This window comes from Copadichromis virginalis, linkage group LG10 (genome assembly GCF_057382275.1).
Source record: "Copadichromis virginalis isolate Kocher_CV1m ecotype Utaka linkage group LG10, C_Virginalis_male_GT1.1, whole genome shotgun sequence".
Taxonomy (NCBI): domain Eukaryota; kingdom Metazoa; phylum Chordata; class Actinopteri; order Cichliformes; family Cichlidae; genus Copadichromis; species Copadichromis virginalis.
In genome coordinates this window covers 26,143,088-26,170,338 of record NC_140627.1, presented here as the reverse complement: position 1 = coordinate 26,170,338, position 27,251 = coordinate 26,143,088, and the positions used below count along the sequence as shown (strand labels likewise).

The 27,251-nt window shown below is 40.0% G+C and overlaps 2 protein-coding genes and 1 pseudogene across 5 annotated transcripts in view; 1 reads left to right on the top strand and 2 right to left on the bottom strand.

Moving 5' to 3' along the window:
* Positions 1–519: 519 nt before the first annotated feature.
* On the bottom strand, positions 520–619 carry LOC146700598 (U6 spliceosomal RNA; annotated as a pseudogene).
* Positions 620–630: 11 nt separating this feature from the next.
* On the top strand, positions 631–14,070 carry rab24 (RAB24, member RAS oncogene family). 3 transcript variants are annotated; one of them, XM_085470851.1, is made up of 9 exons: positions 631–1,055; positions 1,838–1,965; positions 3,507–3,575; positions 4,724–4,802; positions 7,914–7,981; positions 8,685–8,784; positions 9,612–9,662; positions 10,792–10,851; positions 12,011–14,070. In XM_085470851.1, the coding sequence occupies exons 2-9, from the start codon at positions 1,849–1,851 to the stop codon at positions 12,079–12,081; spliced, it is 615 nt and encodes a 204-aa protein (XP_085326977.1). In that variant the 5' UTR covers positions 631–1,055; positions 1,838–1,848; the 3' UTR covers positions 12,082–14,070. The 3 variants fall into 3 exon arrangements, with proteins under 3 accessions (XP_085326977.1, XP_085326978.1, XP_085326976.1); XM_085470852.1 differs by having other exon boundaries at positions 1,766–1,965; positions 12,014–14,070; XM_085470850.1 differs by having other exon boundaries at positions 1,766–1,965.
* nsd1b (nuclear receptor binding SET domain protein 1b) overlaps positions 12,346–27,251 on the bottom strand; it is a 37,898-nt gene continuing 22,992 nt past the window's right edge. For both annotated transcript variants that reach the window (XM_085470849.1, XM_085470847.1), the window contains exons 9-24: positions 25,882–25,924; positions 24,752–24,996; positions 24,532–24,669; positions 24,065–24,188; positions 23,100–23,300; positions 22,836–23,015; positions 21,243–21,399; positions 20,949–21,154; positions 20,751–20,863; positions 20,460–20,606; positions 19,898–20,020; positions 19,689–19,805; positions 17,616–17,757; positions 17,409–17,515; positions 17,125–17,326; positions 12,346–16,939 (exon numbers count right to left, since the gene is read on the bottom strand). In XM_085470849.1, the coding sequence (XP_085326975.1) occupies positions 16,251–16,939; positions 17,125–17,326; positions 17,409–17,515; positions 17,616–17,757; positions 19,689–19,805; positions 19,898–20,020; positions 20,460–20,606; positions 20,751–20,863; positions 20,949–21,154; positions 21,243–21,399; positions 22,836–23,015; positions 23,100–23,300; positions 24,065–24,188; positions 24,532–24,669; positions 24,752–24,996; positions 25,882–25,924 (2,934 nt within the window). In that variant the 3' untranslated portion in view covers positions 12,346–16,250. The remainder of the gene's footprint in view (positions 16,940–17,124; positions 17,327–17,408; positions 17,516–17,615; positions 17,758–19,688; positions 19,806–19,897; positions 20,021–20,459; positions 20,607–20,750; positions 20,864–20,948; positions 21,155–21,242; positions 21,400–22,835; positions 23,016–23,099; positions 23,301–24,064; positions 24,189–24,531; positions 24,670–24,751; positions 24,997–25,881; positions 25,925–27,251) is intronic.

Genomic DNA, 27,251 nt, shown 5'->3' with positions numbered 1-27,251 from the left:
AAAAATGACCACCACAACAAAGTTATGTTATTATAAGTCAAACACAAACAAATGAAACAAAGCAACACACATAAAACAAACACAGAGACGCAAAATGACAGAAAAGCGCTTCTTTGGACTCGGTGTGAAAGTGTTTTTGGTTGTTTTATGTCTTTTTGTGACTCTCTGTTACTTTTGAATAAAAATGTTTTTATAAAATAAAGTTTAAAAAAGTGGATCATTTTCTTGTGCCTGGTGGTCTCATTCAATAATTAATGCTTGAGATAAATATATCCATGAATTAATTGTATAATATGCTAAATCAATACATATTATTATTATGTGTGCAACTTGTAATCTTGTATTCTTCTAGATTTAAGTCTCTTTTTTTTAACTTCTGGGTGATTTTCTGATGAGATTAAGGTGCACACAGGCAGACTGAATTAAATAATAACAGTAAAAAGCTGTGGTTGTGGTAGGGTCATTTGTGGCTTTCAACATCCGTCGATTGTGTCATAGAACTCGGTCCACTTCCTCTTGGAAACCGCCTCTCTCCGGTATTTGGTTCCTTGCGCAGGGGCCATGCTAATCTTCTCTGTATCGTATCCAATTTAGCGTACGCGCTTGCCGAAGCAAGGGTATTTGGGTATTTGGTTCCCACCCACCCAAACAAAGCTCAGCTGGCGATTTTTTTCTTCACAGAGACGATACTTAGCTTCGTGTCTGCCCCAGCGGCAGTAACCTGAACCTGTTTTCAGAGGACTGGATTCCTGATAACCAGAAACCATGACCAGTTGGCTCCCGTGTGTCCCGGTAACACGCTCAGCTGACTGAAGGCTTGTTTATAATTTCACTCATTGCGCAACAATAATAACGTTAACCGAGCTAACCGCCAGCGCTACCAGTACTAACACCACCCGGCTCTGCGAGGCTGGGAGCAGAGATGAAGAGCGAGCCGACGGCTGCTGTGTCCACTTTAAAGCGGATTTGATAGACGGGGCTCAGCCTTGGTTTTGGTTCCTGCTGGGAGGAGATCTGATGCTACGAGAGATTTGTTGAGTCAAGCTAGCTACCCGGTGAGTTTTGATGTTTTTATATGTAGCCTAGCCCAACTCGGGAGCCCTGAAACCCTGTAAAGATAATGCTCGGCCGTGTTTGAGCAAGTAAGCTAGCTGGATCATTTCTAGCTTCATGCAAGGTAGTAAAACCACACCTTTGCTTTTTTTTTTATTAAGAGAAAATAAAAGAAAGAGACTTTAGTAAAACTCCAATTAAAGCTAACTCTATATCTCAGGAATAGAAACACACCTAGTAAGACTTTCCTTTTAAATTCAGGTTATCTTAAAATAATATAGTAAAGTACATAGTGTATAAATATTTAATCTACGTTATGATAATTAGTGGTTATTTTCAATGACAAGTGCAGCAGTTATGCAGTAGTAGCTATAAATTTAAAGGAAATAATTCGTGTTTTATGTTGTTAGTCAGATTAAACTAGAAATTAAGGCTACAATTGTACCTTTTTCTTTACCACTTTTATGTAGGTTTTTGAGGGTTGGGTCTTACTGCTGCAGTTTTGTTTCACTTTCATCTTTGAAAAAATAAGAAAAGAAATGCATCCAGAGATTCAAATCGTAAAAAAATGATTGTGAGATTCCCTGTGAAGTAACTATGGTGTTAACAGACTCTTACAGAACGGGTGAGGATTTAAGTTGGTAATTTCTCATTGTTTCCAGTGCATGATTTATAAAGTTCAGTCTCTAACTCGTGTATTTTCTCTTTTCAGCTGCCTTATAAATCAACTCCCCTCTGCTCTCCCTTGTTTGCTGTGCCGTGGTCTCTTCTCTGGCTTTTCCAGACGCCGTCGTTATGACCGCAATGCGTGTGGACGTCAAAGTGGTGATGCTAGGAAAAGAGAGCGTGGGGAAGACTAGTCTGGTGGAGAGATATGTTCACCATCGCTTCTTGGTGGGCCCGTACCAGAATGTGAGTGTCAGCTGCTCCACTTCAATTTTCCATGTTGGTCTGCTGCCTCCATGAAGGGCTTCAGTTTTAACTTTAGCCCAAGGGAGGCTGTGGTAACAGAAGATCAAGTCTGTGATTGTTTCAATGCGTCAAAGCTCTGACAGGAAGTAGGGTTGCAGTAATGTTTTAGTACATTTCTGCAAGCTAATGCTGCATTTTCCATAAATAATAACAGTATAGTAAACATTCTATATATACCACCTTTGCAAAGGGCTTTGACAAACAGACAAACACAGACCAATCAATGGCAGATCTAAACATTAAAGTTGGACAAAAAATGTAAACTTATACATGTATAAGAAAAGAATAAAGGGAGCCTAGAAGGCAAAAGTATAAGGTAAGACATCAAGTAAAAGAGAGTTCTAAGAGGTGGTTACCCACTCTGCAAGCCTAATCTCCTCAGGTAGGTAATTCCAAAGTAGGCACCTTCAGATGTAGGTCTGGAACAACCAGGAGGCCCCACCTAAGGATTTAAGGCTCACTCATTTCTGCAGCTGTAGGCCTATGAGGCAGACATCCTCAATTCTATCTTGTAAAGGAAGCTGCTCTGTTGATGACTTTCTCCATGTGAGAGTGTGAAAGTATTGGTTTTATCCTCACAGTGTTGACCTCCCTCGTTCTCACTTAACAGTTTATTTATTCTCGATTCCTCGAGCTTAGGTGTGGGCAATGCAACAGGCTTTTAACAAAGTGAGCCATCTTCACCTATGAGCCTTATTTTAAAGTGATTCCAATTAAATATGACTGCATCATAAATTGTTTTCTTAGACCCAACAGGATTAATGGCACTTGTTTTATATCTTGGACCACTTCTAATTGCACCATGTGACAATACTGTGAGGTGCAGAAAGTTTGATGATCCAATTAATCATCTCAAATAATCAAGTATTTTTCCCACCGTGGTTCGTTTATTCCAGCTAGGTGTCACACCCGTTTTATACAAGTCATTAGCCTCTTTAAAGCCGCAGGAGTTAACCCAAAATGCTTTCTGGTTTAGGCAAACCTGTTAGCCTTCCAAGTCTCCAAAAACACAAACACTAAAATAGAAGACGTAAGTAAACACACATCATGTTTAAAATCTACAAATGGAAACAAAAAACAATTAACGTCAAAATGATAAAAATAGCTTTTAATGGTATTCAAAGTGCATATTTAGGATTTTCTGGAAAATCTAGATATTGCTTACATTTCCTACAACACTCATGTAGAAAACACCTGTGGATCTTTACTTAAAGCTCCTCCATCAAGCCATCTCTCTTCCTTTCCTCTGTCCTCCAGATGGATTTTAGGAGACACGAAGTCTTTCAGTATGACGCAATGAGATTGATTTCTGTGTCAAAACCTGCGTACATTTCGAGGAGGCACAAATTAGAGAAATGAGAAAAGCTTTAAGAAAAAACGAAATCCACATATCATCTGACAAATATCAATCTAACATGGCTGAAAGCAGTCATATCATATGTTTGCAGTGTCTAACCCCACTGCTTCTCTCTTTCTGACAGACCATCGGTGCTGCTTTTGTTGCCAAGCCAATCCAGGTGGGAGAGAAAGTGATTACTCTTGGAATATGGGTGAGTTAGAGGCTGCCTAAAATGCACGTGCTTTGTGATAGTCAGTCGTTTCACATTTGATCCCTTTCTTGCAGTTCAATGAGCTGATGGAAGATTCATAAACCCAAAAAGGAATTTTGTATATTTCCCTTTTTTTTTTTTTTTCCTTTTTTCAAAATTTCCTCTGTTTGAAGACCGGAAAATAGCCATGAGTAAGAGCAAAGCCAGTCCGATGTCATTTGTCCTGCTGAAGTTGCTACTTTATGCTGTTAAAAGGTTCATACTAACAGTAACTCTGTCTATTTTTTCCAAACCCAACTACCCACTGCACTCATGGTGTCACAGCTTCAAAGTTATTGGAACCAAGAGAACTAATATTGCTAAGCTTTGCTATGTCACAACCAAAACTTCCTCAACACAATAAAACTTTATGTACCATATGTATTCCAATAAACGGTCCAGAATTTTCCTTTTTGTGCACCATCAGCCAAGCTGACTGGTCTCCACCCCATGTTGTGCTTTTGTCCCTACAGGCCTTTGTGTTGTTTGTGTTGATCACATTTCCAAAGACCTAGCTTTTAACTGACTACCTGGTTTCTGTTTTAGGAAATAACCAAAACAACAGCCTCTTTATATCTTTAATACCGGTATAATCATACTTAAATTACTACCTAACTGAAGGTTGATGATTCTGAATTTTCCTTTCAGAATAGATTAATGTCATCAGCATGTACCCAGTATTAATGTATCTTAACTTTAATTTAAATTAGTCGATGTTAGTGCCAGTTAGAAGAACTCTCTGCATAGCTGTCCTGACTCAACCTGCTAAAGGATTAAAAGTCCGAAGCTAAACAAATGGTTTCCCTGTGTGAATGTGGAAACTATGTAAAAATGATGGCGTGTGTGTGGGTGGATGCAAATAGTTATTAATGAAAGTAGTTTTTATCATATCTCATATAAATGGTAATAAGAATAGAGGTAAAAAAAAATACATAATATTAATTTGACCTGTAAAATTTTGGAACCACAGCCTGTTGCGGCATAAAGATAAAGCATTTGAGCTGTTTATGATAGCTTTAAACAAAAAGTTAAGGCTTCTCTCCTGATCATTTCATCACTGTTTAGGTTCCAGTTCCAGTTAGTTCATCTCTTTTGTGTTTCCCACTCAGGACACAGCTGGATCAGAGCGTTACGAAGCCATGAGCAGAATCTACTACAGAGGAGCTCGAGCCGCCATCGTCTGCTATGGTAAATCTATACTTTTACAGTGAAGAGGAGATATTCCTACGTTAATAACTTCACTGGATACTCACCCTGACCTCCTGTCAAAATCAGCTGATATTTGTTGTGTGTGTTGAAAGTTGGTGCTTCTTAATTATCCTTGTTTTTCCACTGTTTTTGGTGCCTTGTAACTTAAACTTAGCCTAAATACATGAGTTAGCACAATAATTTGTTTAGGGCTGAAAAACACATTTAAGAGCAATTTTACAACCACTTCAGTGTTGCAACAAAATCGCGTTTGTTAAGCAGCTTTGAGTATCAGTATCAAGAATGTCAGGTTGGCCGGTGTGCAAATTAGCACAGTGTTGCTGATAATTATGACGCGCATATCTGGTTTATAAAGATGATGGTGTTCACTCACTTTCAGTCACAGCCAGGTTGAATTTCATGATACGTTCTTTTAATAGGTGAGTCGTGACTGTTAATGTGTTACAAGGGGACCACAAGAACTGTGACAAGTCAGCTTGGCCTGCGTTTCTTTTCTTAGTTTCAGATTTTGTTTTCCCAACCTCATTTGGGCGACTGTAGCTCAGGGGGGTTGGGAAGCGCATCTGTAACCGGAAGGTCGCCGGTTCGATCCCCGGGCTCTCTGTCCTGGTCGTTGTGTCCTTCGGCAAGACACTTTACCCTACCGCCTACTGGTGTTGGCCAGAGGGGTCGATGGCGCGATATGGCAGCCTCGCTTCTTTCAGTCTGCCCCAGGGCAGCTGTGGCTACAACCGTAGCTTGCCTCCACCAGTGTGTGAATGTGAGAGTGAATGAATAGTGGCATTGTAAAGCGCTTTGGGTGCCTTGAAAAGCGCTATATAAATCCAATCCATTATTATTATTATTATTATTATTATTATTATTATTATTATTATTATTATTATAAATTCTGAAGTTATGAGGGTCAAAACGAAAGTGTGGGTCGGCTTCAGTACCAGTTCTGCTCGGTGCTACCACAGCTCACTCGAGGCAGCAGTTTCCATTTCATAAATGAGACGTCCTGCCCATCACTGCACTCTGTAAAACAGTCAGGAGAATCCTTCAAAGGCAGGTACACTGACTCGACCTGGTGATGATTTCAGCAGGTGACGTGTAAATCAAACTGGTGTTGTGATGTCCGGTTTGAGCTGTTGTGTAGAAAAATGTTTCAGCATGTTGTGGGCATTTTAATCCGACTTTAAATAATCATGTTACAGATTACAAGATTACAGCTACCAATGCTTTGGGCTGTTTCAACTGTGCACATATGACAGTGCTGTGGAAAATTTGAAACCGGTTCTCAAGCAGCACCGGTTTTCAATTCCAGTCTGTAATCTCTGTATATCTTCCTATTCAGTATCATTTATTGTGACAGAAAGGTCCCATTTCCATCTATCTAAGGTCTTGGAAAAACCACAGGTGGCAACAACGGCTATCATTTTAGGCATTTGAAACCACAGCTTTCTGATAGAAGATATGTACGGTTGTGCTTTGCAATCTATAATATCAAATTTGTCAATGGCAAAAGAAATTGAGTTTAGGGATACTATATTTCTCAATCCTTTTAAACGGCAGTAATGCATTATCAGTTTTTTTTTTTCTTTCAGTGTATTACCCCATTTCCTAGAATCGGCATCAAGGAATCCTGGCTTAAGTGTTAAGAAGCAAACTAGTTGGTGTGGTGTTGGCCTCTAACCAAAGAGCCACTGTCCAGTCCTGAACTGCTTTCAGATCTGTGTCTTTTTTCCACATTGGGGAACTTTGTAAAAATAGTCGGTGGATAGTCATTTCCCAGCAGATTAGTCACACTGCTGTGATGTTTAGTTTAACATCTTTCTTCTTTAACTTCCTCCTTCTTAAGTTGGATTGTATTTCACCTTATAGCCTAATCTTTCAGCATATTTAATCAATTATATTATCAAACAAATAATGGACAGATTGGCTGTTAGTTTTAATGTGTGACGAATATGGGGTGCCTGCTCTGTATGGATTGGTGTGTGTGTGTGTGTGTGTGTGTGTGTGTGTTAGGGCTGCCACAAACGATTATTTTGATAGTCGACTAGTCACCGATTATTTTTGCGATTAGTCGACTAATCAGATCATCATCCATTAGACGTAAAACTACAGCTTATTGCACCAGCAGCATCTGCTCTTATATAACTATCATTAGCTTACAGCTTTAAGTGTTTAAGGTCTGTGCTAACTAAAAATAAAGACAAGATGATAGTTTATTAAATTTTAATGAAGTTTTCAGATTGTTTCGGTGGAGTTTAATAAACTCCTTGCTATCTAAAATATAACAGGACACTGGAGTATATTCTGGAGCATCTCACACTTCTGATAATCAGCTGTCTGCTTGACGTTTATTCAGCTGTGTAAAAACTATAACTTTAATCTCAGACAAACTGATTTACTCAGGAACAAATAAAATACTAAAAAAAAAAAGCCAAACAATAACATTTTAAGTTATCTAAGTGACTCATATATATTTAACCTGAGTAGCGAAAGACGGCGGTGGGTTTGAAAACGATTTGCGGGGAGTCCGGTGTTCTCACGGCTCTAGTGAGCCTCGCCCCCGCCTCGCTAACGAGCTAGTGGGTAACAGACGTCTCTGAAAACGTCGGAGCGCTTTTGAAAATATGTGGTGTCCTGATAAACTGAGCAGATATTTGAGGTTTACACAGCTACATTCTCGCCTGAAAATATGTTAAACGTTTATTTTGTGACCCAGAAAGAATAATAAGAGTAACATTAAAACTAACCAGCTGCCGCCATTGTTGGAAACTGCGCTGGGCCGCGCTATGAATTCTGGGACACAGCTGCTTCTTCTTCTTCTTCTTCGGGGTTTAACGGTAGCTGACATCCTTGTACATGCAATGCTGCCATCTTCTGTTTCAGTCCGTTATTACACTCTTAAATCCTGCCACTTATTCCTACGTCTTTTGTGATCTTACAAAGCTTCAAACGACGCGTCGACTATTAAATCAGTCGTCGACGATTTTGATAGTCGACGTAATCGTGACTAGTCGACTAATCGTGGCAGCCCTAGTGTGTGTGTCTAGACAAGGATGTTGAATACTGAAAAGTCTGCTGTATATTTTTGGCTTTCAGATCTGACTGACAGCAGCAGCTTCCAGCGAGCTCGCTTCTGGGTCAAAGAGCTGCAAAACTACGAGGAGGTAAGATGGTTTCTTTCATTGAAATGATTGCACGTCATTTGATATGTGATTTTTTTTTTTTTTTTTTTTTTTTTTTTTTTTTCTTCACACGCCCAACAGTCATCTTAATATGGAAGCTCAAAAGGGTTTTGGGGGCATTCAGTTTTACACCATAAGTAAAGTTAGCAAATTGCGTTTATACAATAGCCGATTTATACAATAAAATTATATTATGATGGTGTAACTCTGCTAGTTGGCTGTGTTGGTTGCTAAATTGGGGTTTCAGTGTAATTGCCTCTGAGGTAATCCGGCCTCCATCTTGTAAAGCAGTCAGTTTATATGCATCTGTTAGGATAATGAAGCACTGAAAAAACACTGTCTCATTCTGAACTCTATTTCAGTCCTTTACACAGCTGAAAGTACCATATATTTAAAGCAGGCAATATCTAATCAAATAAGACTCAGCTTGATGGATGTGATCAGATGGTTCAGTTTGTAGTAAAAAAAATATAAGAGTTCAGTCCACAACCTTATGGAAGATTGTTTTTATTTTATTTGATTGTTTTATTGATCCAGATAAATGTATGTGTTATTACTATCTGTGGCCGCACAGTCTGCTGTCAGCGAGGTTTACTTGAAGCTGAAGTCCCACATTGGATTTCTGAAATTTCCATCATGTCAGTAATGGACATTGTGTTTTATTCTGGTGTGTTGTGCACTGCAGCACTGTAAGATCTACCTGTGTGGCACCAAGAGCGACCTGATCCAGGAAGACCGGAGTCTTCGCAAAATCGACTACCACGACGCTCAGGACTTTGCTGAAGGTGAGCCCAGTGGAGTGTAGACATGCAGAAAGATTACGCTGTAACATGTTTTCTTTCTGAGACGGTGGCCTGGTCAGAAGTGAATTAACATCAGTATGCTTAACAGTATGCATTACTTATGAAAACAGTTGAGCAATAGTCTTGTGGTTTCTTTCAGGTTACTGATTTCTGATTTTCGAAATTTTCAAATTCCTAAAGTTGAGGCATTCATAATTTTCTAAAATGTAAACATAAATACATAAAACATGGAAGAATAAAAAAACCTAGTTTGGTTGTTTATTGATATAAAGCTAGTCAACTTTGTCTTTTATATGTGAACAAATTTACAGACGATCACAGACAGTTTCAGTTGTATCCACAGTGTCACTTAAAAATACCCTGAGTGTTTAGTACATGAGTCATTTTCCTTACTTTATATACTGTAAATATGTGTTTGAACTCTATAAATGCTCTTCAGCTGTGGAAAAATGATTTATAGTTGATTCCTTGAATGTTTCTGATATTTTCTTGTCTTTTTCTTGAAAATTGTATCCGAGACAGCTTTAAGAGACCAGTCAGATGTGTTGACAAAGTTGATCATTTAACCTTAGAAACAGGATTTTCCACGTGCGCTGTCATGTTTGAAACTGGGGGAAAGACTGTATACTGAAGAGCTTGTGAACACTCTGGATGTTGTTAAAAGGATGTTAAGAAATCTCTAACTTCTGTCTGCTTTCTCTGTGTGATCAGCCCGAGTTGCAACACAAACACAATTTCTCTTCACTTACATAAGTTTGTCCTTCAGACTGACTGATGTTTAACCTGAATGTTCTGGTTAATATTCACAGAGATTGGTGCACAGCACTTTGAGACCTCCAGTAAAACGGGGAATAATGTAGGTGAGTTCGACCTCGAGTCACCGGAAGACTTCATGTAACACAGGTTGTTGGCTCTGACCGCAGCCTCATTCATTCATTCGTGGTTTTGATGAGTGAGGAAGTGAGCTGTAGCATTAAAAATATGGGTATGTTTTCGTTAACATGCAGGATGATCAGAGGATGGTCAGAACACAGCATGGCAGATACAAGTTGGCTCCTCATAAAAGACGCTTGAAGCTGCTGCAGATACCCACTCAGTTTTGGATTAAATGTATTCTTAGCAGTGTTGTATGTGCAAATGAAAGCCTTTCAGTTTTTGATTGGAAACATTTCAAGAGTATCAAAACTGTTGCTCTTTGGCAGCTTTTCTGTCTGTAAAAATGCAACACAGGGGTCAAACTTAGACACATTTCTTCACAAAAACAGGAGGCAGAAGGAAGGTTACACAGGGTGACCGCTTAAGATCTGAGTAGTGCATCATGAGGTTTTCGAATTGGTGTGTGTAGCCAGAATCAAACAGGGACAAACTGACATGACAAAATCCACCAAAATGGCATAAAAAGTAGGTTACTGATTCACCCAAGTCCACCTTTTATTTTTGTTTACCCAAGAGAATCTCTGCATATTTTCACACCCTTCTTCAAACAAAACAGCTGACATGAACTGGACAAATGTTATTTTTAAGTTACTTATTAGCACATAGTTTTAATATGTACTGATAAATTTTGTGCACTTAAGAGTGTTTCTCTTTTTTTATGCGAGTGTGATCAAAGAGTGTTACCATAATTTTCCGCTAATCACAGCCAGACATATTTAATTTACTTCCTGACAAGAGAAAATATTTAATCTAAGAAGCTTAATGAATGGATTAATTAATTGGTAGATTATTGCCAGTATTCTAGTGTGAGGCCATGGCTGAATCTGATGATTAAAGTCTAATTAGAACAAGAGCGTTGTCTCCTTTGTGGCTTTTAGCATTCTCTCGCTGGATGCAGGTTTTGGAGCATCCCTTATCAGCCTGCTTACACTAAAAGAAGCTATTGCGTGCTGTACACCAGGTTTTAGGAATGTGAGTTGGCTTGTTTTTGTTGGCCATGACAGATACGAACTGATGGAAACTGACAGGCCTCATTCTTCCTCTGCTTTCCAGATGAGTTATTCCAGAAAGTTGCAGAGGATTACAACAGCACTGCTTTCCAGTATATGACAGGTAAGCGTGTCGTTCATGTACACAGATTGTTTTTGTTATCTTTATATCAATTCATGTGGCAAGGGTAATGGAAATTTGTTTGAAGTTATGTTATCCGTAGCAGAATTTACTGCAGAACTTTCAGGAAAATCTAATTTTTTAAAGTTAAAGGTTTAGCATCTGTGCAGAAAATATTAAAAATGTTACACATCCACAAACGTGTTTGAATTAAAGAAAAGCATGGAAGTAACAAAGGATTACAAATAAAAGCCCTTGACTTTTATTTAATGACTTTATATTTAATTTACTTTATTGCAATTTGTTGTTACTCCATCAAAATCAATAGTTCATCTATATTATGATGTTAAACTAGCATATAGTTATATGGAATACAAGTCAACATACTTTATATCTAAAGATTTTTTTCTAGTAGTATTAAAACAAATACTTTTTAAAATAAAAAAAATAAGAAACCAAGTTATAACATTTCACAAACAAAATTCATGGATTTAAAAAAAACAAAACTTTTTTGCACAGAAATTAATAAAAATCCTTTCAGAATATGTAATAAATAAACAATGCTGAGACCAATTGTTCGTTCTTTTTTTTTTTTTTTTTTTTTTTTTGGGTCCAAGAATTTCTGTTTGGTAAATGTATAGCTGAGATTTAGACACTACAGTATTAGTGCTCAGATGGGATGGTGCATGAGGGATCACATTTTGGGCTTTTAAATAGTATTAATCCAAAATAAAAAAGCAGAAATTAACTGTGACACAAGTGATATGAAGTAGCCATTCATACTTAGAAAATATCAGTGGTCCCAGAAATGATCCCTGAGGAACACCATCATAAAATGGAGTAAGTTACAAATTACTGACCTATAATATAGTAGACGCGGGACCTTATAGAAAAGTTTAGACTTTGGAGAAATATATCTATTAGCTTTGTTGCTAAAATTTTGGGGAAAAAAGACCAGTACCAGTCTTTTAGATGTGAATATAAAGTTAGAGCTTTCAGCTAATTAACTTAAATGGGAAATGGGTGAAACAGGTTTCCTTAGGTTTGGCAGGACTTTCTCTAATCTATACAAACTATCAAAATGTAAAAGCAATATGCAATGTGTTTATCTCCTGGAAATGATCTCAAACTAATTTTAAGTCCTATCACTTTTGTTTCATAGCAGAGGAAACGGGCGTCGACTTAGGCCAGAAGAAGGACTCTTATTTCTACTCCTGTTGTCACAACAACTGATGCTGAGGAGCAGGACAGGAAGTGTTTGCATTCCCTCAGCTGGAGTCAAACCTGGAAATGCTGGAAAGCTGTAACTCATCTATGAATGTGGTACCAAATCACAAAAAGGAAAATCAAACAAAACTCTTTATACTTTGTTGGATATGTTTCTTTTTTTCTTTTGTGCCATAATGAACTGAGAGCTGCAAGACTTTGGGGAAGAGGATCCTCAACTGCTGGGTGGTGAGGGACTTAAAGACCACCACGCCCACTTTTTTCACCAAGTTATTCATATTTATCACCATATCAACTTGTGACTTTCCTGCAGCCCACAGGGCGATAAGCCTCCCCAAGTTCACAGTGTTAAACAATCAGAAGCAACACTGTGGTTGGACAACAGCCTGCAGTGGTAAGGGTGTGGGATCCTCACTGAAGCCAGACTGAAAGAGAACTCGATTGATGCTGTGTGTTTTAGCGGTTGCTGTGTTTTGGGAGGGGGAGTTGTTTGTTTGCAAATGCTGATTTTGTTTACCTCCAACTGTATTTAACATTGTTGTGGAAACACATCTGTCAGTCCTGCTCATGTTCAGTCAAGGCTACACAGATGGAGAAGCCAGCTAGGATGAAGTGTGTCAGAAAACTACTTGTGTTCCTGCTCTTAATTAAAGCCGGGGTAGGCAACATGACCCATAATAACCTTTCAAGAGGGCGCTAGACTCATGCAACTCCTCTACGCTCTGATTTTAGGCTTTAAAAGAAATCAATCAGTTAAGTTTAAAAAAAGAAAAGAAAAAGCCTGAGTAAGAATTCATATGTGGTAGCTTATTGGGTTTTGCAGAAGAATTTTTACCCAGAAGAGTAGGGTTTGAATCCTGTGTGGAGACCAAACTAAGCTCATGCTTCAGGATGAAGGTTGTAGATTCTGGCACAATCTTGGTTTGTCTTTTCTAGTTTTCTACCCGCTGCATTTTTAAGTGAAATACTTGAAAAACTGGCAAAACACACGACATTTTTCTTTATAGAGGCCTTTACAGTAACAGTACATCTTTTGCCATGTGTCAGCCACGAAAGCGCCGTACGCTGCCACTACTCAGACTTGTTGTGCATTTGTCCTAGTTGCCACTCAAGGTAGTGCACCAACACCCACAAAACCCCCCAAAAACTGTGGCCCAAAAAGCATAATTCCCAAAGACAAAATAATTTAAATAATAATGCCTGAATTGGGTGTAAATTCCCCCCCCCCCCCAAAAAAAATCCAGTATGAAGTCCAATTGCTGTGTCCAACACAGCAAGAACACTAAATGCTGCTAAAACAGATCTGTTTTGCATCATAAGCTACAATTTCTGTAAAAATGTCCGAAAAATAAGCTGGTTTTAAGGAGGTGACTAACAACACGCCCACATATCTGTAATTAAATTGCATGGCCTGAGCTGCCTAAAAGAACATTTTTAGGAAATGTTACTTTTCTACAAATAATCTACTGTTTTTCTAAGTTTGAATGCATCTCTCAAAGAAAGAAATATATCTGACAGATTTCTAGCAGGAAAATCTTGGAATGTTCAAATGATTTCAGGAAGAAGCTCTTCTGCAGAAGGACGATCAGCGAAAAGCCTCGTGGGCTAACATTGTAATGTCCCACAAACATTTAAAGCTATATTTAAGATTCGAGTCACTAATTTATTGCCTTTTAAGTTGTACTGCGCAATGGACTTGTAGGTTGCTGCTTTGATGTGTTGATGTTCAATATTGATGCAAATATTTTTTAAAAAACAACTGATGTCCACATCTGTTCTGAAAAATAAAAGGCTCATTCCAAGAATGTTTCAGAACGCAGATAGATTGTAAGTTTGAATTGATCCACAGTATTTTGCTTGTGTGTAATATTTGGCAAAGACTGACAAAAATACTGTATATGCGCAATTTTGGCATTGGATTGCATATCAGCATAAATCTTTGCACGTTTGCCTACAGAAGTGAATTCGAGGAATACTAAAAACCTTTTTGATTCAGGTTGGTATGTTTGGCTTTTTATCCCACACTTACAGCCCACTTTAGTGGATCGGACCAGTGAAACTCCTTTTTCTTGATATAAATAAGTTTTAACTACACACTTAATCCATGACATATTTTAGTATTAGAAAAATAAGTGCAATTTCAAAAGCATAAAAAAATGCTGCAATGAAGGAAATCTGTCACCATGACTCTTTGGGCATAAATTGTAAGAAATAAATGGAAAATAATGGAAAAAGTTGTAACTTATTGCCCAGACTGTCCTGTCGTTATAAAAAAGAAAATTTTGATAATTCACAAAATATCATATTAAAAAAATATATATTTCTATATATCTATAGTAGTGAAAACATACTAATTTGGATCCTTGACTTGTGTGATTTATTTTAATTAAATAATAATGTGGTATAATGTAATTATTTTAAAAATTGACATTATTGGCTTTAAAAAGCATCCAAGTATCTCACAGATCTCTTTTCAGATTTATAATTATTAATCTCAAAACAAAAAAAAAGATACGAGCCACAAGATGCTTATTTCATGTCTTCTTATATATTTATATAGCAGTTGTTTTGACAGGTCAGTGGTTGAGATCTAACATAATTACACTGGAATGAGACATTTCTTGTTGGGCAACTGTAAAAAGGCATTAGTAGGGAAACTTGGCTTTCACAGGGGCGACATTGTTCCTTAAAAATATCTCCAAAGAAATACACTCTAAGGCATTGGCAGATAACACACAGACAATATTAAGCTTGAAGACAGAGCGAAATGTGGCAAGAACACATACCCAAGTGCAAGCGTGGTGACAGGAGTCCGCCGTTTCAAACGTTTTTGCTCCCTCCGAAAGACTTTTGTTTCCCCGAGAAGTGCGGGGGTCAAGAACGAGGGGAGGAGGGCATCGACCCCGCCGCTCTCCCTCCCTCCCTCGTCACCGTTTGTGCGTCACAGACCAGCGAATAAATAATGACTACAGAGCACAGCACACACACTGGAGCCAACTGAGTGCTACCTTTTCTTTCCGACTGCAAGGGCAAGGCTGAGCGTTCATTTCACGTTGCACACCATTAGTTGTTGGACGACGTGAGCCTGCAGTCCAACAACAGTGGAGCTGAATGTCCCAGGATGGCACGAAATCTTTCACACTTTAACTTTCAAACAGTTAATCTTTTTTTTTTGGCATGAAATGTTCGAATCTAGAGTCTATTTGTAGCTGCAAACCAAATCTACATGTATTAAAAAAACAGTTGATTCCATTATACTGCATTTTGTTTTTCCCAACAACACCAGGAAAGACAAAGTTGGCATGGTTAAGACTACTCCAGGCAGCCTGTCATATCTTCACTGGTAGTCCTGGATCTTGAAGCACCAACTAATTGATGTGAGTCATCATGAAGAACTGGAAATGGAGAGGAGAGTGGATTTAATATAAGCAACAATTAATATTCCCAGGATATGGAGTCCTGCGTGTACGTTGACTCGGGCCTTTGTGGCAGGTGTTGCCAGCATCGTGCGTCCCGACAACTGGACCACAAGGGCGAGTTGGTTGTGGTGGTTCAACAGTGTTCAGATTAGAAAGAAAAGCTTTAAAAAGGACACAGAGAACTTCAGCTAGTTTAATTCTAGACAAATACAACGTTTTTCTGACACGGCCTCAAACTGCACGGATGTAAACATAATCCCGATTTAACTCAGTAGAAGTCACAAACCGAGCCCAGCTGTGACTCTCTTTTCTAGCATAAAACATCTGCCTCTAACCGCACAAAGCTTCATAGGACACCTGACCTACACCTCCAACAAACGTGAGAAAACAAAACAAAAAAAGATGAAATGTGTTTCCAAGTCTCATGATTGATGTCCCGGGTCCGGATAGTTTTTGTGCACTCGTAGCAGGTGTGTAGATGGAGGTAGGGAGTGATTACCAGGGTAAAACTACATGTAATGCAAGCATAAATAAACTGCAAAATTGTTGGATGTGTGTCAGTGTATACATAAATTATATTATATTATATTTTTTATTTATAAACCTCACAATTTGTTTATTTTTTTAAATGTAGTTTTCTCCTAAAAGCCCCTCCATACATCCAACTGAATACTGAACATTAACAGTGACTGTAACTGAGTAACCTCCATGTGCTTCCTCACTGTAGTGACTCTGTAAATAATGATCCTCTGTGCGTCACTCCTCTTCTTCATCCTCCTCCTCCTCTTCTTCTTCTTCATCTTTGAGCTCCAGGTATTCGACCCCCTCCTCCTCCATTACCGTCTCTCTGTCGTCTTCACTAGTGTCTGATTTATGCCTCTCTGCATCACCCTCTTCCAACAGCTCCTCCTCCTCCTCCTCTTCTTCAGCCAACAGGTCTTCCTCCAAGACATCCCTCTCCTCCTCATATGAGGAGATGGGCGAGTAGTGGGGGAGGTCGAACACGTGCGGGCTGCTGGGAGCATCAGAACTACTGGGAGGAGGCGACGTTGCAGGAGCTGCGACGGGAATAGTGATAGGTACTGGGATGGAAAAAGCAGGAAAGGACTCTGACGCGCACATGCCGGCACCGGTGCTTACGTCCCAGGCCCTCCTGGCAGTCGGGTTAACGTTGCAGGTAGTGTTAGTAGCAGAGGAGGGAATGACCGCCATGCCCAGCCCTGAGGTGAGGGCTGTGGGTTCGGGTGTGTACTCTCGGATCTCGCCTGCTTCTAGCGGTTCCCCGCAGGGGTCATGGGCACTACAGGACAGCTTGCCGTCCAGTTTGGAGATGAAGAGCAGGCCGTCACGGTGCTGGCAGCAGTAGGAACTGACGCACAGTTCGCAGAAGGACGCAGCCTCCTTACTGCATATGTCACACTGGTGCCACGGACATTCCCACCGACCTACAACAAATGCAAGAACATTAAGGAATCTTTATTTCACTGAGGACCACAACAACATTTCCACCAGCTGTAATAAACATTTGGTGGCATAGATCTGTTTTGGGACCATCCTACATTTTATTTTCATAAAAACTGGGTGATATTGTGTGGATTAGAGAAAATCCTAAATAAATTAAGTCACTGACCTGCAGGCCTCTTGGTGAGGTTCAGGCAGTCTGCATGGTAAACCTTGGGACATCCAGGTTTTTTACATGACACCATCTGTCCTCCGTCTCCGCAGATGAAACACTCGTCCTCCCTTTCTTTGGTCAACACCACCTTTTTCTTCCTCTTGCCGTGACCTCTCCTCTTCAGCTTGCGATCTTTATCATCAGGCGGGGGGTTGTTCTGGTTCAGAGAGCAGAGGAGTAGGTTATTCCCAAACAAACACAGGTGGTTATTAATTTTTGTGGCGTGTCCCTCCTCTCACCTTTGGCCTGAGGCCTAAGAAGCCGCTGCAGTTTGATGCTCCACATTTACACACTGTCTTCCTGTTGCCCAAACACTCCAGGTTGTAGTTGAAGGTGAGCTCTGTGCCTGAAAGGATAAACACAAATGAGTGAGAGTGGCTTGCTGGCATCACCAAACATCAAGATAGAAACAACTTCTATCTTCTGATCTGTAAGAGGCGGCGAACCTGCGGCAATGTCGATGAGAGCGAACAGTCCCACCCGGGTGTCACCGTTCACCGTCCACTTCTGCGTCTCACAGTTTGGCTGACAGCTGTGGTTCATGAAGCGTGCCTCGTTCCCCTTCGGCCCAGCATCAATGATCCGATCCTAAAACACAAAGTCATCCAACAAGAAATTAAATTAAACTTAATTACTGTATAGGTCTCTAGTTTGAAGTTGTAGCTATAACCTGTACTCAAACACAGGTCTGGCCATGAAATTTCCAAAGTGCCAAGAAAGCATCTACTGCTGGTAACAAGGTTAAAACTACCAAACACACGATTCTGTTAGAAGTGCATTCATACCTATCAGGAGGTATTGATTGAAAAAAAGAGACGGCAGGAAACAAGAGATCTAGGAAAGCCATTCATGTTCAGAGGCTTTACTCCAAAGCTGTTCTGTGTAAGTAAATAATTTTAGATCTTAATTAGATTTAATCTAACCATGTGGCAGTTTGCTACTGTTTTTTTTTCTTAAACCTTAATTTGGACTGCTTTAAACACTCTTCTGTGTTCCCTGTTAAGGCTCAAGTCCTTGGTTAATGTTGATGCACTTGTTATTTCTCCTCAGAACTACATTGACCACTTTATCCTCTATACTCGCTCAAAAAGAAAAACGACACTACCAGTTACTAGACAAAGTTGGGGAGGCCACTAACTGAGCTCTGACCCAATGTGACTGGGGCCTTATTCACTTGATCCAACATGGCCACCATGATTGTCACACATTCATAATAACTGACAAGTTAATGTCATGTAGTAAGCGGCCACGTAGCTGCAAAACCTCAGTTAGTGCATTCTGTAGTCTTGAATAGGGTTGCTCTTGAGGTTAGCAGCGTTTTCACAGTTATAGTTCATTTACTCTGGTCCAAATCAGTTAATGGTAGGGCTTTTCGATATAATGATATGTATCGGATGACGTCTAATGTTTCATTTTACGCTATCATTTGTTTCGTGGTGTCGCAAAATAAACTGTTTATGGCAATATTTTTTCATCGTTTTGATGGTCACTGTAGTGGCTATATTATTTTCTTAAAGTTCTCTCTTTCTCTTATATTTAATATAACCACACTACAGACAGACAAGCGCTTGTTTTAATGCCTTGTCGTTAGCAACAAGGTAACAGCATCACGTGTCCGCTTGTTTATTTTCCACATAAACCTTTCACAATAAAGCTCAAGATCCTGTTGAGACTTTTCAAAATAAACTGAATCATATCGTTAGCTTCATAGCATAATTGCCTAAGTCATTTGACTAAGTCAATGACTTAGGCACTTATGCTATGAAGCTAACGATATGAAAGACGATGCAGAGTGTTTTCCGATGAAAAGCAACATAGAGCCGTCAGGTGCTAAAAAAAATAAACCTTAGACTCAAACGCAGCACGCTGTGTAATAAATACTCACAAAGAAAACGGCGGCTGTTACAACTTATGTCTAAAAATGTATCGTTTCATGCATCGGTTACAACACTCGACTCCAGGTACATGACACCCAGCTGGAAACACTTCCCGCAAGTCGAGCTGCGCGAGATTCACAGAATTTACAGAAAATGTTAAATTTTTGTGATTTATATCGTTATCGGACGATAGATGTCTTATATCGGGATATGAGATTTTGGTCATATCGCACAGCCCTAGTTAATGGGTTTGTAAACTTGAAGTATTTTCCTGTGGTTTGGTTTCTTTCCACTTAGTTATTAGGGAAGATATGATGAAACGATAATTTACATTTTACAGCTGGTTGCCAGCCCATACAGACCTTTGTACATCGAAGTTACCCTGTTGCATCCCAGAATGCAAAATATATGTGGCTACGGGAAGATGTTAATTTAAACTTCCAACGTTCACCTGATAGTTGGTTGAGGTCTGATCACTTTCACACCATAAACGAATCGGTTAGGAACTGAATGAGACCTCCTCCTCTGAAGGGTCTTGGTGCAGTTGTTTTGCGATTAATGTGTACACACCTGCATAAGTGAACTGAACGTAACAGGCTAATGTGAAAACACCCTAAAAACACACGTGGCTCTGAGTCGTACCTTGTCAAGAGTTAACATGTAGAAGTTACAGATGTTGTTGTCCTGAGCGTGTCTGATCCTCGACCTGCACTCCTCCTCATCGATCACCTCCCCGACATACTCGCTCACAAACTGACCCTGAGAGAACAAACACATACGGGAAATGTGGATCATTCACTCCTGGCTTATGATGGGAATTCCAGCAGCAACAGCAGCAGCACTGCGGTTACCTTCTTAATGTCATGGACACAGCGGAGCCCCCAGCCTCGAGACAGCGTCCTAAAGATCTCTACTTGGCTGTACTGACGCTTGGTGAACGCCTGGTTGAGGCACCGCTCGGCCGCCGGGCAAACCTGCAAGTAAAGAAGCGGCCTCGGTCAGATACTCGACACCTGGCTGCAAAGTCCAGGGCAGGCAGCCGCTAAAGTTCCCGATTCAACTTTAGAAGATCTGGAGCAATACAACTATTACGTCTTAGCCCCACTAAACTCCAATTGGTCAAGCACAGCTATTGGTGGCAGCATAGTAGATTTTTAAACACATTTCTTAACATCCTGAAAGTAGAAAATTTCACTAAATAACTAAAAACACTTAGATCATGCACCTTGTACAATAAAATTCTAGAAAAAAATGAAACCAAACTAACTGGATTAAAATACTTGTAGAAGCAGTCTGTATGATTTAATACACCTGTGGCCATCGAAGTGACTGGAACACCTGAATTCAATGATTTGGATCAGTCAGTGAATCCATCTGTAGCTGTGCATGAGCGTGATGAAGGTGTTTCGGTACCTGTGGATGGCATTCGTAGAGCAGCATGCGGTTGATACACTCGGAGTCCATCCCACATGGACTATCATCTGTCTTCTTGCAGTTACAGCGGGGGATCTCTGAGAGGTCGGCAGTGAAGATCTGAACCTTTCCTATTGGTCGATTAACCTGAATGAGTCAGAAAGGTGTGTATCACTCATCACCGAGCATTACAATCAAACCTCATTTTTTAAGTCAACTTATGAAGAAAGCTTTTTACAGTTTCTTTGTGATTTAAGCAGCTTGATTTCAAAGTAAAGGCACCTCCATTACCTTAATGTGTTTGTATGGAGGAGGCTTCCTGTCGTTCTTCCTGTCCTCTTGAAGCTGCCGAAGCTCCTTCTCTGCCTGCAGCTCACGGAACCGCACAGCCGCCTCCTCCAAAGCTGAGGAAGGACGTCAAAAGTCAGCGATCGCAAACACAAACCATGATATCAAACCGATCAAAGGACAAATTTTACTTTTGCCTACCTTTTTTGTAGGTCGCATCAACCCCTTTACCCATCTTTTCCTTGCTGTTGGCGTCCACGTCCATGTAAGGGAAGACTCTGGCCTGGTAGGTCCACAGGTAGTCGTTGGAGCCGAAGAAATGAACGGGGAACTCGCCGACATCGTGCCTCATTCTCTGGATGTTTTCTGGGATTGTTTTGGGATGGCTGACCTCTGCCGGCCACCACCTTATGGAGCAGAAAATGGGAGAATAAAGGATTTGATGACGTGCGTCTGACTTTTCAGATTTAAAAGACTCTGTGGGTCATAGCTGACCTGTAGCGCCCAACTTTGACCCATACAATGTCTTTATAGCGAGGCTTCTTCCCGGCCTTGCAGTCGTTGCAGTACCAGCTGCCTTTGGGCATCTCGATGTTCAGACACTCCCGATGAAATGCAGCAGGACAGGACTCACAGCAGAGTAGGCTGCCCCCTGGAGCACAGGAGGAGGGACAGCATTGCATTAACCTCTCATCAATGAATCATGAAGCCAGCCGTCTGACAGCTAAAGCTTGTCAGACGGCTGGTCTCACATTTAGTCCTATATGTACTCTGTATGTATACAGAGGAGTTTATGGTTGGCTCAATGACTTTAAGGTCCTGTTGCTGTAAAACAAGCCCAAATCATCACACTTCCACCATCAGCAGCTGGTATAAGATGTTCCAGCTGATTGGCTTGTTTCGTTTTTCGCATTACAGTCAAACATCTCCCCTTTGGTCTCATCTATCCAAAGGTCTTTATTCCAGTAGTCTTGTGGTTTGTTCAGATCCGACTTGTGCGAAAACTGAGCTGTAGTGCCATGTTCTTTCTCCTACAAACCTCTCAAAACAAGCCATACTTGTTCATTCTTTTTTTCAAATTGTACCATCAAGAACTTCAGGTGAGGCCTTGAGAGTCTGACATGCAGCTCTTGGGCTTTTTGCAGTTTTGCTAAACAACGTTGGGGTAAATTTGCTGGAATGTCCACTTCTGGGAAGTTTGGCAGCTGTGTTCAGTTTCTACTTGTGAATGATCGTTCTCACGGTAGAATGATGGTCTTTAAATTGTTTGGAAATCTACTTGTAACCCTTCCCAGACAGATAGGCAGTAACAACTGCTTCTCTAAGATCATTACTTGGCTTGGCTGCCACAGAGTCTGCGGGACTCTGTGGTGATTTTGTGGGAGTCCGTTGGACTCTGTGGCACTATCCCACTGGGTATAGTAAACAATGAGACACTGGAAAATACCAAATTTTCCAGAACACCTGCCAGAGCAGACCAAAACTGGAAACTTCCATTCCTAAAAAAGTGGGAGCTCCCAAGAGCCTTGGGTCTTTGATTATGTCCAAATGAGTCTATGGCCTAACCCTTTCTGGGTGCTTTATGTCTATTTTACTTCAATTTTGTCCATGTTTTTAAATGTATTAAAACTGTATTTCACTAAACGCTTTTCTGCCTGTTGAGGCTGCATCTCCAGTGGATTTTGCATGTTTTTGGACCAGTTTGAAAGTTTACCTTAGAGCAGAAATTTGGTCTTCAGCTCTAGCCTTTGAAACAACGATGATGATGAATTAAACAAAAATCTTAGTTCTTGTGGAAACAATAAAAGGTATTCTTAAGTTTTTCATACAGTAATTCTGGATTTTGGTTCAGTTTTTGTTAAATAAATAATGACAGTGACATATGCCACGTGTTGGTGATCGTAAAATACTTTGTGAGAACCAGATGATTTATTAATATCCTGACATAAAACCTTACCGGTACTTTATTTTCCACCTGACTGTAATTCGTAACCGTAAGGTGAAATAAAATATAAATCTGAGGTGAAGAAAACAGCTCAGCAACAAAACCAGTTTAGTCTGGTCTGGAGTTTCCTTTCGCATCTGTACCTTCAGTGCAGACGAAGCACCAGCTGACGTTCACGTGTTCGTGATTCTTGACGCCGCGGCGGGGGGTGAAATGGTTAGGACAGACAATGCTGTTGTTGGAGAGTACAACACTGCCCGCTGCCATACAAAGATCTGTAGCGTGATAGGCAACCGGGCAGCGCACGCAACGTACCAGCCGACCTGTAGACGTAAAGAGGAGAGTAAATGCCACGGCGCAAGACGGGTGATTACAGCGAAGGTGCGGTCTGAGCGTCCTCTGATTACCTTTAGAGATGTTGGAGCTGTTGGGATTAGCGATGAAGCAGGTGAGGCAAACGTGGATGGAGCAGCGGAAACCTCTGTTCACGGGTACGGTCGGGGCGTAGTTGGCGATGCACTCGCCATGATAAAACTTCCCGCACACAGGGATCATGCAGCGCCGCACATCCTCACCGCGCTTTTTACACACAAAGCAGGTGTGGAGTCCTGGACACAGGAAAAGTCACAGGTTTAAATGATCACCTAAAAAAATATATCTTCATATTAATTTAACAAAATGAAAACAGCAGATAATAAGTGGCCTCAATTCTCCCTCTAATCGCTTCCAGAATGCAATGAACACAAATGACTGGGAAAATATATATAAATAAAACTATAATTCCTAATAAAACTATGATTATTTTAACAATTCTTTTTAAATCTGTTTTTAATCGTGAACTATTTGTTTAAAACTTCCCATGCTAGACATGATTTCAATACTAAACATGTTTTTCCATTGTATGAACAAAAATAAATAAAATGGCAAACATGACAGGCATTTTTTTAAAAATTATTTAAAAAAAAATTATTTAATGATTGCTAAAACAGACTAAAAAGTCTTACAAACAGAAATAAAATTGAAACCAAAAATAAAGAAAATTTTTGAAAACTAAAAATAATAAATAAATAATAACAATAAATAAATTTGCGTAGTGGTCTATGTGTAGTGGTTTACATAGATTCCCAGTTTGATCCTGGGAGCAGACACAAAAAATAAAAAATAAAAGTCCACCCACTGCGGTGACCCGTTGTGGATTAAGGCAACATGGGGAGTGAAGAAAAATCCAAACGCTTGGATATTTCTTATGCTAGAACATCTTTAGACTTTACAGTCTGACCTTTTGTAGTGATTTTTACATTTGGAAAATTCACACATCAAGAATTAAATTATAGGCTCTACTGACATCAGGGAACAGCTGTTTAGTTTGTACCTGATTTGCACTCTGGACAGACAAACTTCCCCTTCGGTGCTTCGGCCAGAGATATGCAGGGCAGGTGGAAAGCGCCACAACACTGACCCTCACAGAGCAGCAGCTCCCCGGTCTTCTCACACACCTGAGCAGAGATCATAGCATAACTAGAATGACTCAGAGAGAGGGAACTTTACGTCTCATGTATGCATGGTTTGCGAGGTGGATATGAAGGCTTCAGAGTTTTTAGAGGAAAACATCTAATGTCTGCTAACTGTTGTTTAGATCTGACCATAAAGTAATGAACTGAACAGAAATGGAAGCTGTGATAAAATGTTTGAATACAGCAGCAGAGAAGTCGCTGTAGAGCTTCTTGTAAAGACACAAGTAGCGTTCTAATCTATCACTGCTAAAATGAAACCTTTTCTTATGGAGCTTCTGGACACATTTCTAGGGATCTTTTTGTCACTAAACTGCTGAAAGCTCACCTGACATATGTTCTCCTTCATGGAAGCCGGGCCTCCTCGGTCCCCTATGATCTTCCTCGTAGGTAAAAGTGAGTCGTCACACAGTGACAAGTCGTCCTTCATGGAGCAGAAACTGTTGTCCAGGCTGGATGGTTCACCCTGAGGAGACAAAGCAGGACTTTGCTGTTGCATAGCAACAATTTTAATTATTGCTGTACGTAAAAAAGTAAAGCTGACCAACCTCTGACTCTGCTCCGTCCTTTTTGATGTCCTCGGCTTTACCGTCGTCCGGTTGAGGATCGTCGACATCGGCTGGTGCCGTCTCCTCCTGTCCGGGTTCTGGCGAAGACTGCTCTGGAGCAGAAGGTGCAGGAGTGCTGGTCTGAACCAAAGGTGTGGGTGTACAGAGGTCAGAGGTCGTTGCCGGTGTGGACTCTGATGCTGGAAGTGGCTTACTCTTTGATTTTAGGGGTGGTGCTGAGCAGTCTATGTGGAAGAAAACCATATTTGAAACAGTAAGACAGAAAAACTAGCTTTTCAAGATTTTCAACTCATAACAACAAGGACTTCCTCTTAGCATCATATTAAATTACATTAACTGTGCAGATTAAATACGCTTGGCTGTAAATTCATCTGGACTCCTCAGAGCGTATTTTAGTTGGCTGCTTTCCCAAATTTAATTTACAAGGAAAAAAGAAAATCTGGTGACTTGGAATTTTTTTTTATGTTAACTTCTTCTTCTTCTGTGTCATAAAATGTTTGAAACCCACTGAACAAATAATGTAATTACACTTTATAGATTTAACATGTACACAATGATTATTTTATTTCATTTACAACATTTAATTACTTATTATATTTTCTCCTTTCTAAATCTGCTGCTTTTCCACTCATGTTTTGTTTGTTTTGTTTTCTAAGCCATCACTAACACTGACCTATGAGTCAGTCAAGCATAAATATACAAAACTCAAGGGATGATGTGTGTCGTGTCGACATATAACAGATAATTTAGTAAAGCACTAATTCTAAATTGTATTTCTGGACACTTTGTTACTAGCGGTCTGTCACAAAAACACTATTTGTTCTCATTTCTTTAATAAAAACTATGGAAAATACCAAAGATAACACAGACATAAAATTGTATTTTTACACTATTAATGTGATTCCCAAAGAGTTGAAAACTGGGCAAGTGGAGGAGAAGAAGAAAAAGTGGCAGATGAGTAAAAATCCTCTGATCAAGCATGTCTTTATAAGCCTGCCTCTAATACAGATATAGGCCTGCTACCTACTGTTAAGTTAAATAAAAGTAGTCCTGGATGAGATACCGCACACTACAGTGTAATTTAGAAGGCTTTACGAAAACTCACTGACCAGATTGAGGAGTTGGAGGTGGATTAGTCTTCAGTGTTTTGACCTGGAACAAAGAGGAACACTTTCAAAAATGACTGCAGTTAAACCAACATTGTTTTAGTCTATCAAACAAAAAAAAGTTTCTTTTTTTGCTTTGTTTGTAGCTCTTATCTGCAATTCTCAAAAGCATTTTAAGGCTAGAATCCTCCATCCATGCCCATCCATCCATCGTTTATTCCAGCCAGGTTGGAAAGGGCATCAGTCTGAGATGCCCACACCTCCTCCAGCTCTTCTCGGGGGACACAAAGATTCCAAGCCAGTGGAGAGACATAATCCCTCCAGCATGTAGGACAAGCCCAAAACACTTAATCTAGGAGATGTCCTGGAGGCATCCTAGTCACATGGCTGATCCAACTCAACTGGCTCATTTCGATGTGGAGGAATCAACAGCTGTACCCTGAGCCCCTCCTGAGTGATTGAGTCCTGTCTCTAAAGGTGAGCCCAGCCTCTCTTCAGAGCCTTTTCAACACTTGTATTTGTGATCTTAATCTGCTCTCGCTTCACCACAGAAAACTGGATTTATACACCAGTCCATCTGTTGATCTCCATCTCCGTCTTGTCTCACTTGTGAACAAGACCACGAGGGAGCTCTGAGAGAAACTTCAACCTCAAGTAGAGGCTCCACGCATCTCTTGCTGGGGAAACTGGGGGTGCTCATCTACACGATATCAGTTCTAAAGACATTCTTAGGAGTGATACACAGAGGATCAGGGAAGAACTACACGCTGTCAAAGTTTTATTTTGTTTTTGAAAGTCACTGACTTCTTTTCTTAGCTGAGATTGAATGTAAGGTGAGTGATGTTTAAAATAAAATATTTAAAAACAAATAAATTCAATTAAAAACAAACACTTTTAATCTTTAAAGGCACTTTTGGCTCTATAAAATTGTTTATCTGTTTGTTTGTTTTTTAACTACACAATAATCTGAAATAATCTGATCATCTCATAGTCTCAGCTTCATCTCCACAGCATAAATCCTTTACTTGTATTATTTATACTTGTGTTTGTTATTTATAACTCAAAGCAAAGCTTACATAAAATGAAATACACTTCATTATTTGAAAGCCCCAGACTTTAAGAAGCTCTTAACATAATGCGTGTTTAGATGCGCTTAACTAAACATCTTAACTAAACACGTGTGGGAGGATTAACCCTCCATCATCTCTTAAATGCTGGAATGACTGGAAACACTCAACCGGTGCTTATGTTTGTGACCGGAGGCCAATCAAACATCCCTACGTTGTTTTTATTGGACTGAAAAAGGATTCTAATGTTTCTAATGCCCGTGGTGCAGTGCTGTTTATTTAAGTAGCACAGTGCATCGGTCATGC

Excerpts from the sequence above, each read along its gene's own strand:
- rab24 (XM_085470851.1), top strand. The coding sequence starts at position 1,849 with ATGACCGCAATGCGTGTGGACGTCAAAGTGGTGATGCTAGGAAAAGAG. Across the intron at positions 1,966-3,506 it reads TGGTGGGCCCGTACCAGAAT|ACCATCGGTGCTGCTTTTGT; the intron begins GTGAGTGTCAGC and ends TCTTTCTGACAG. Across the intron at positions 4,803-7,913 it reads AGCCGCCATCGTCTGCTATG|ATCTGACTGACAGCAGCAGC; the intron begins GTAAATCTATAC and ends TTTGGCTTTCAG.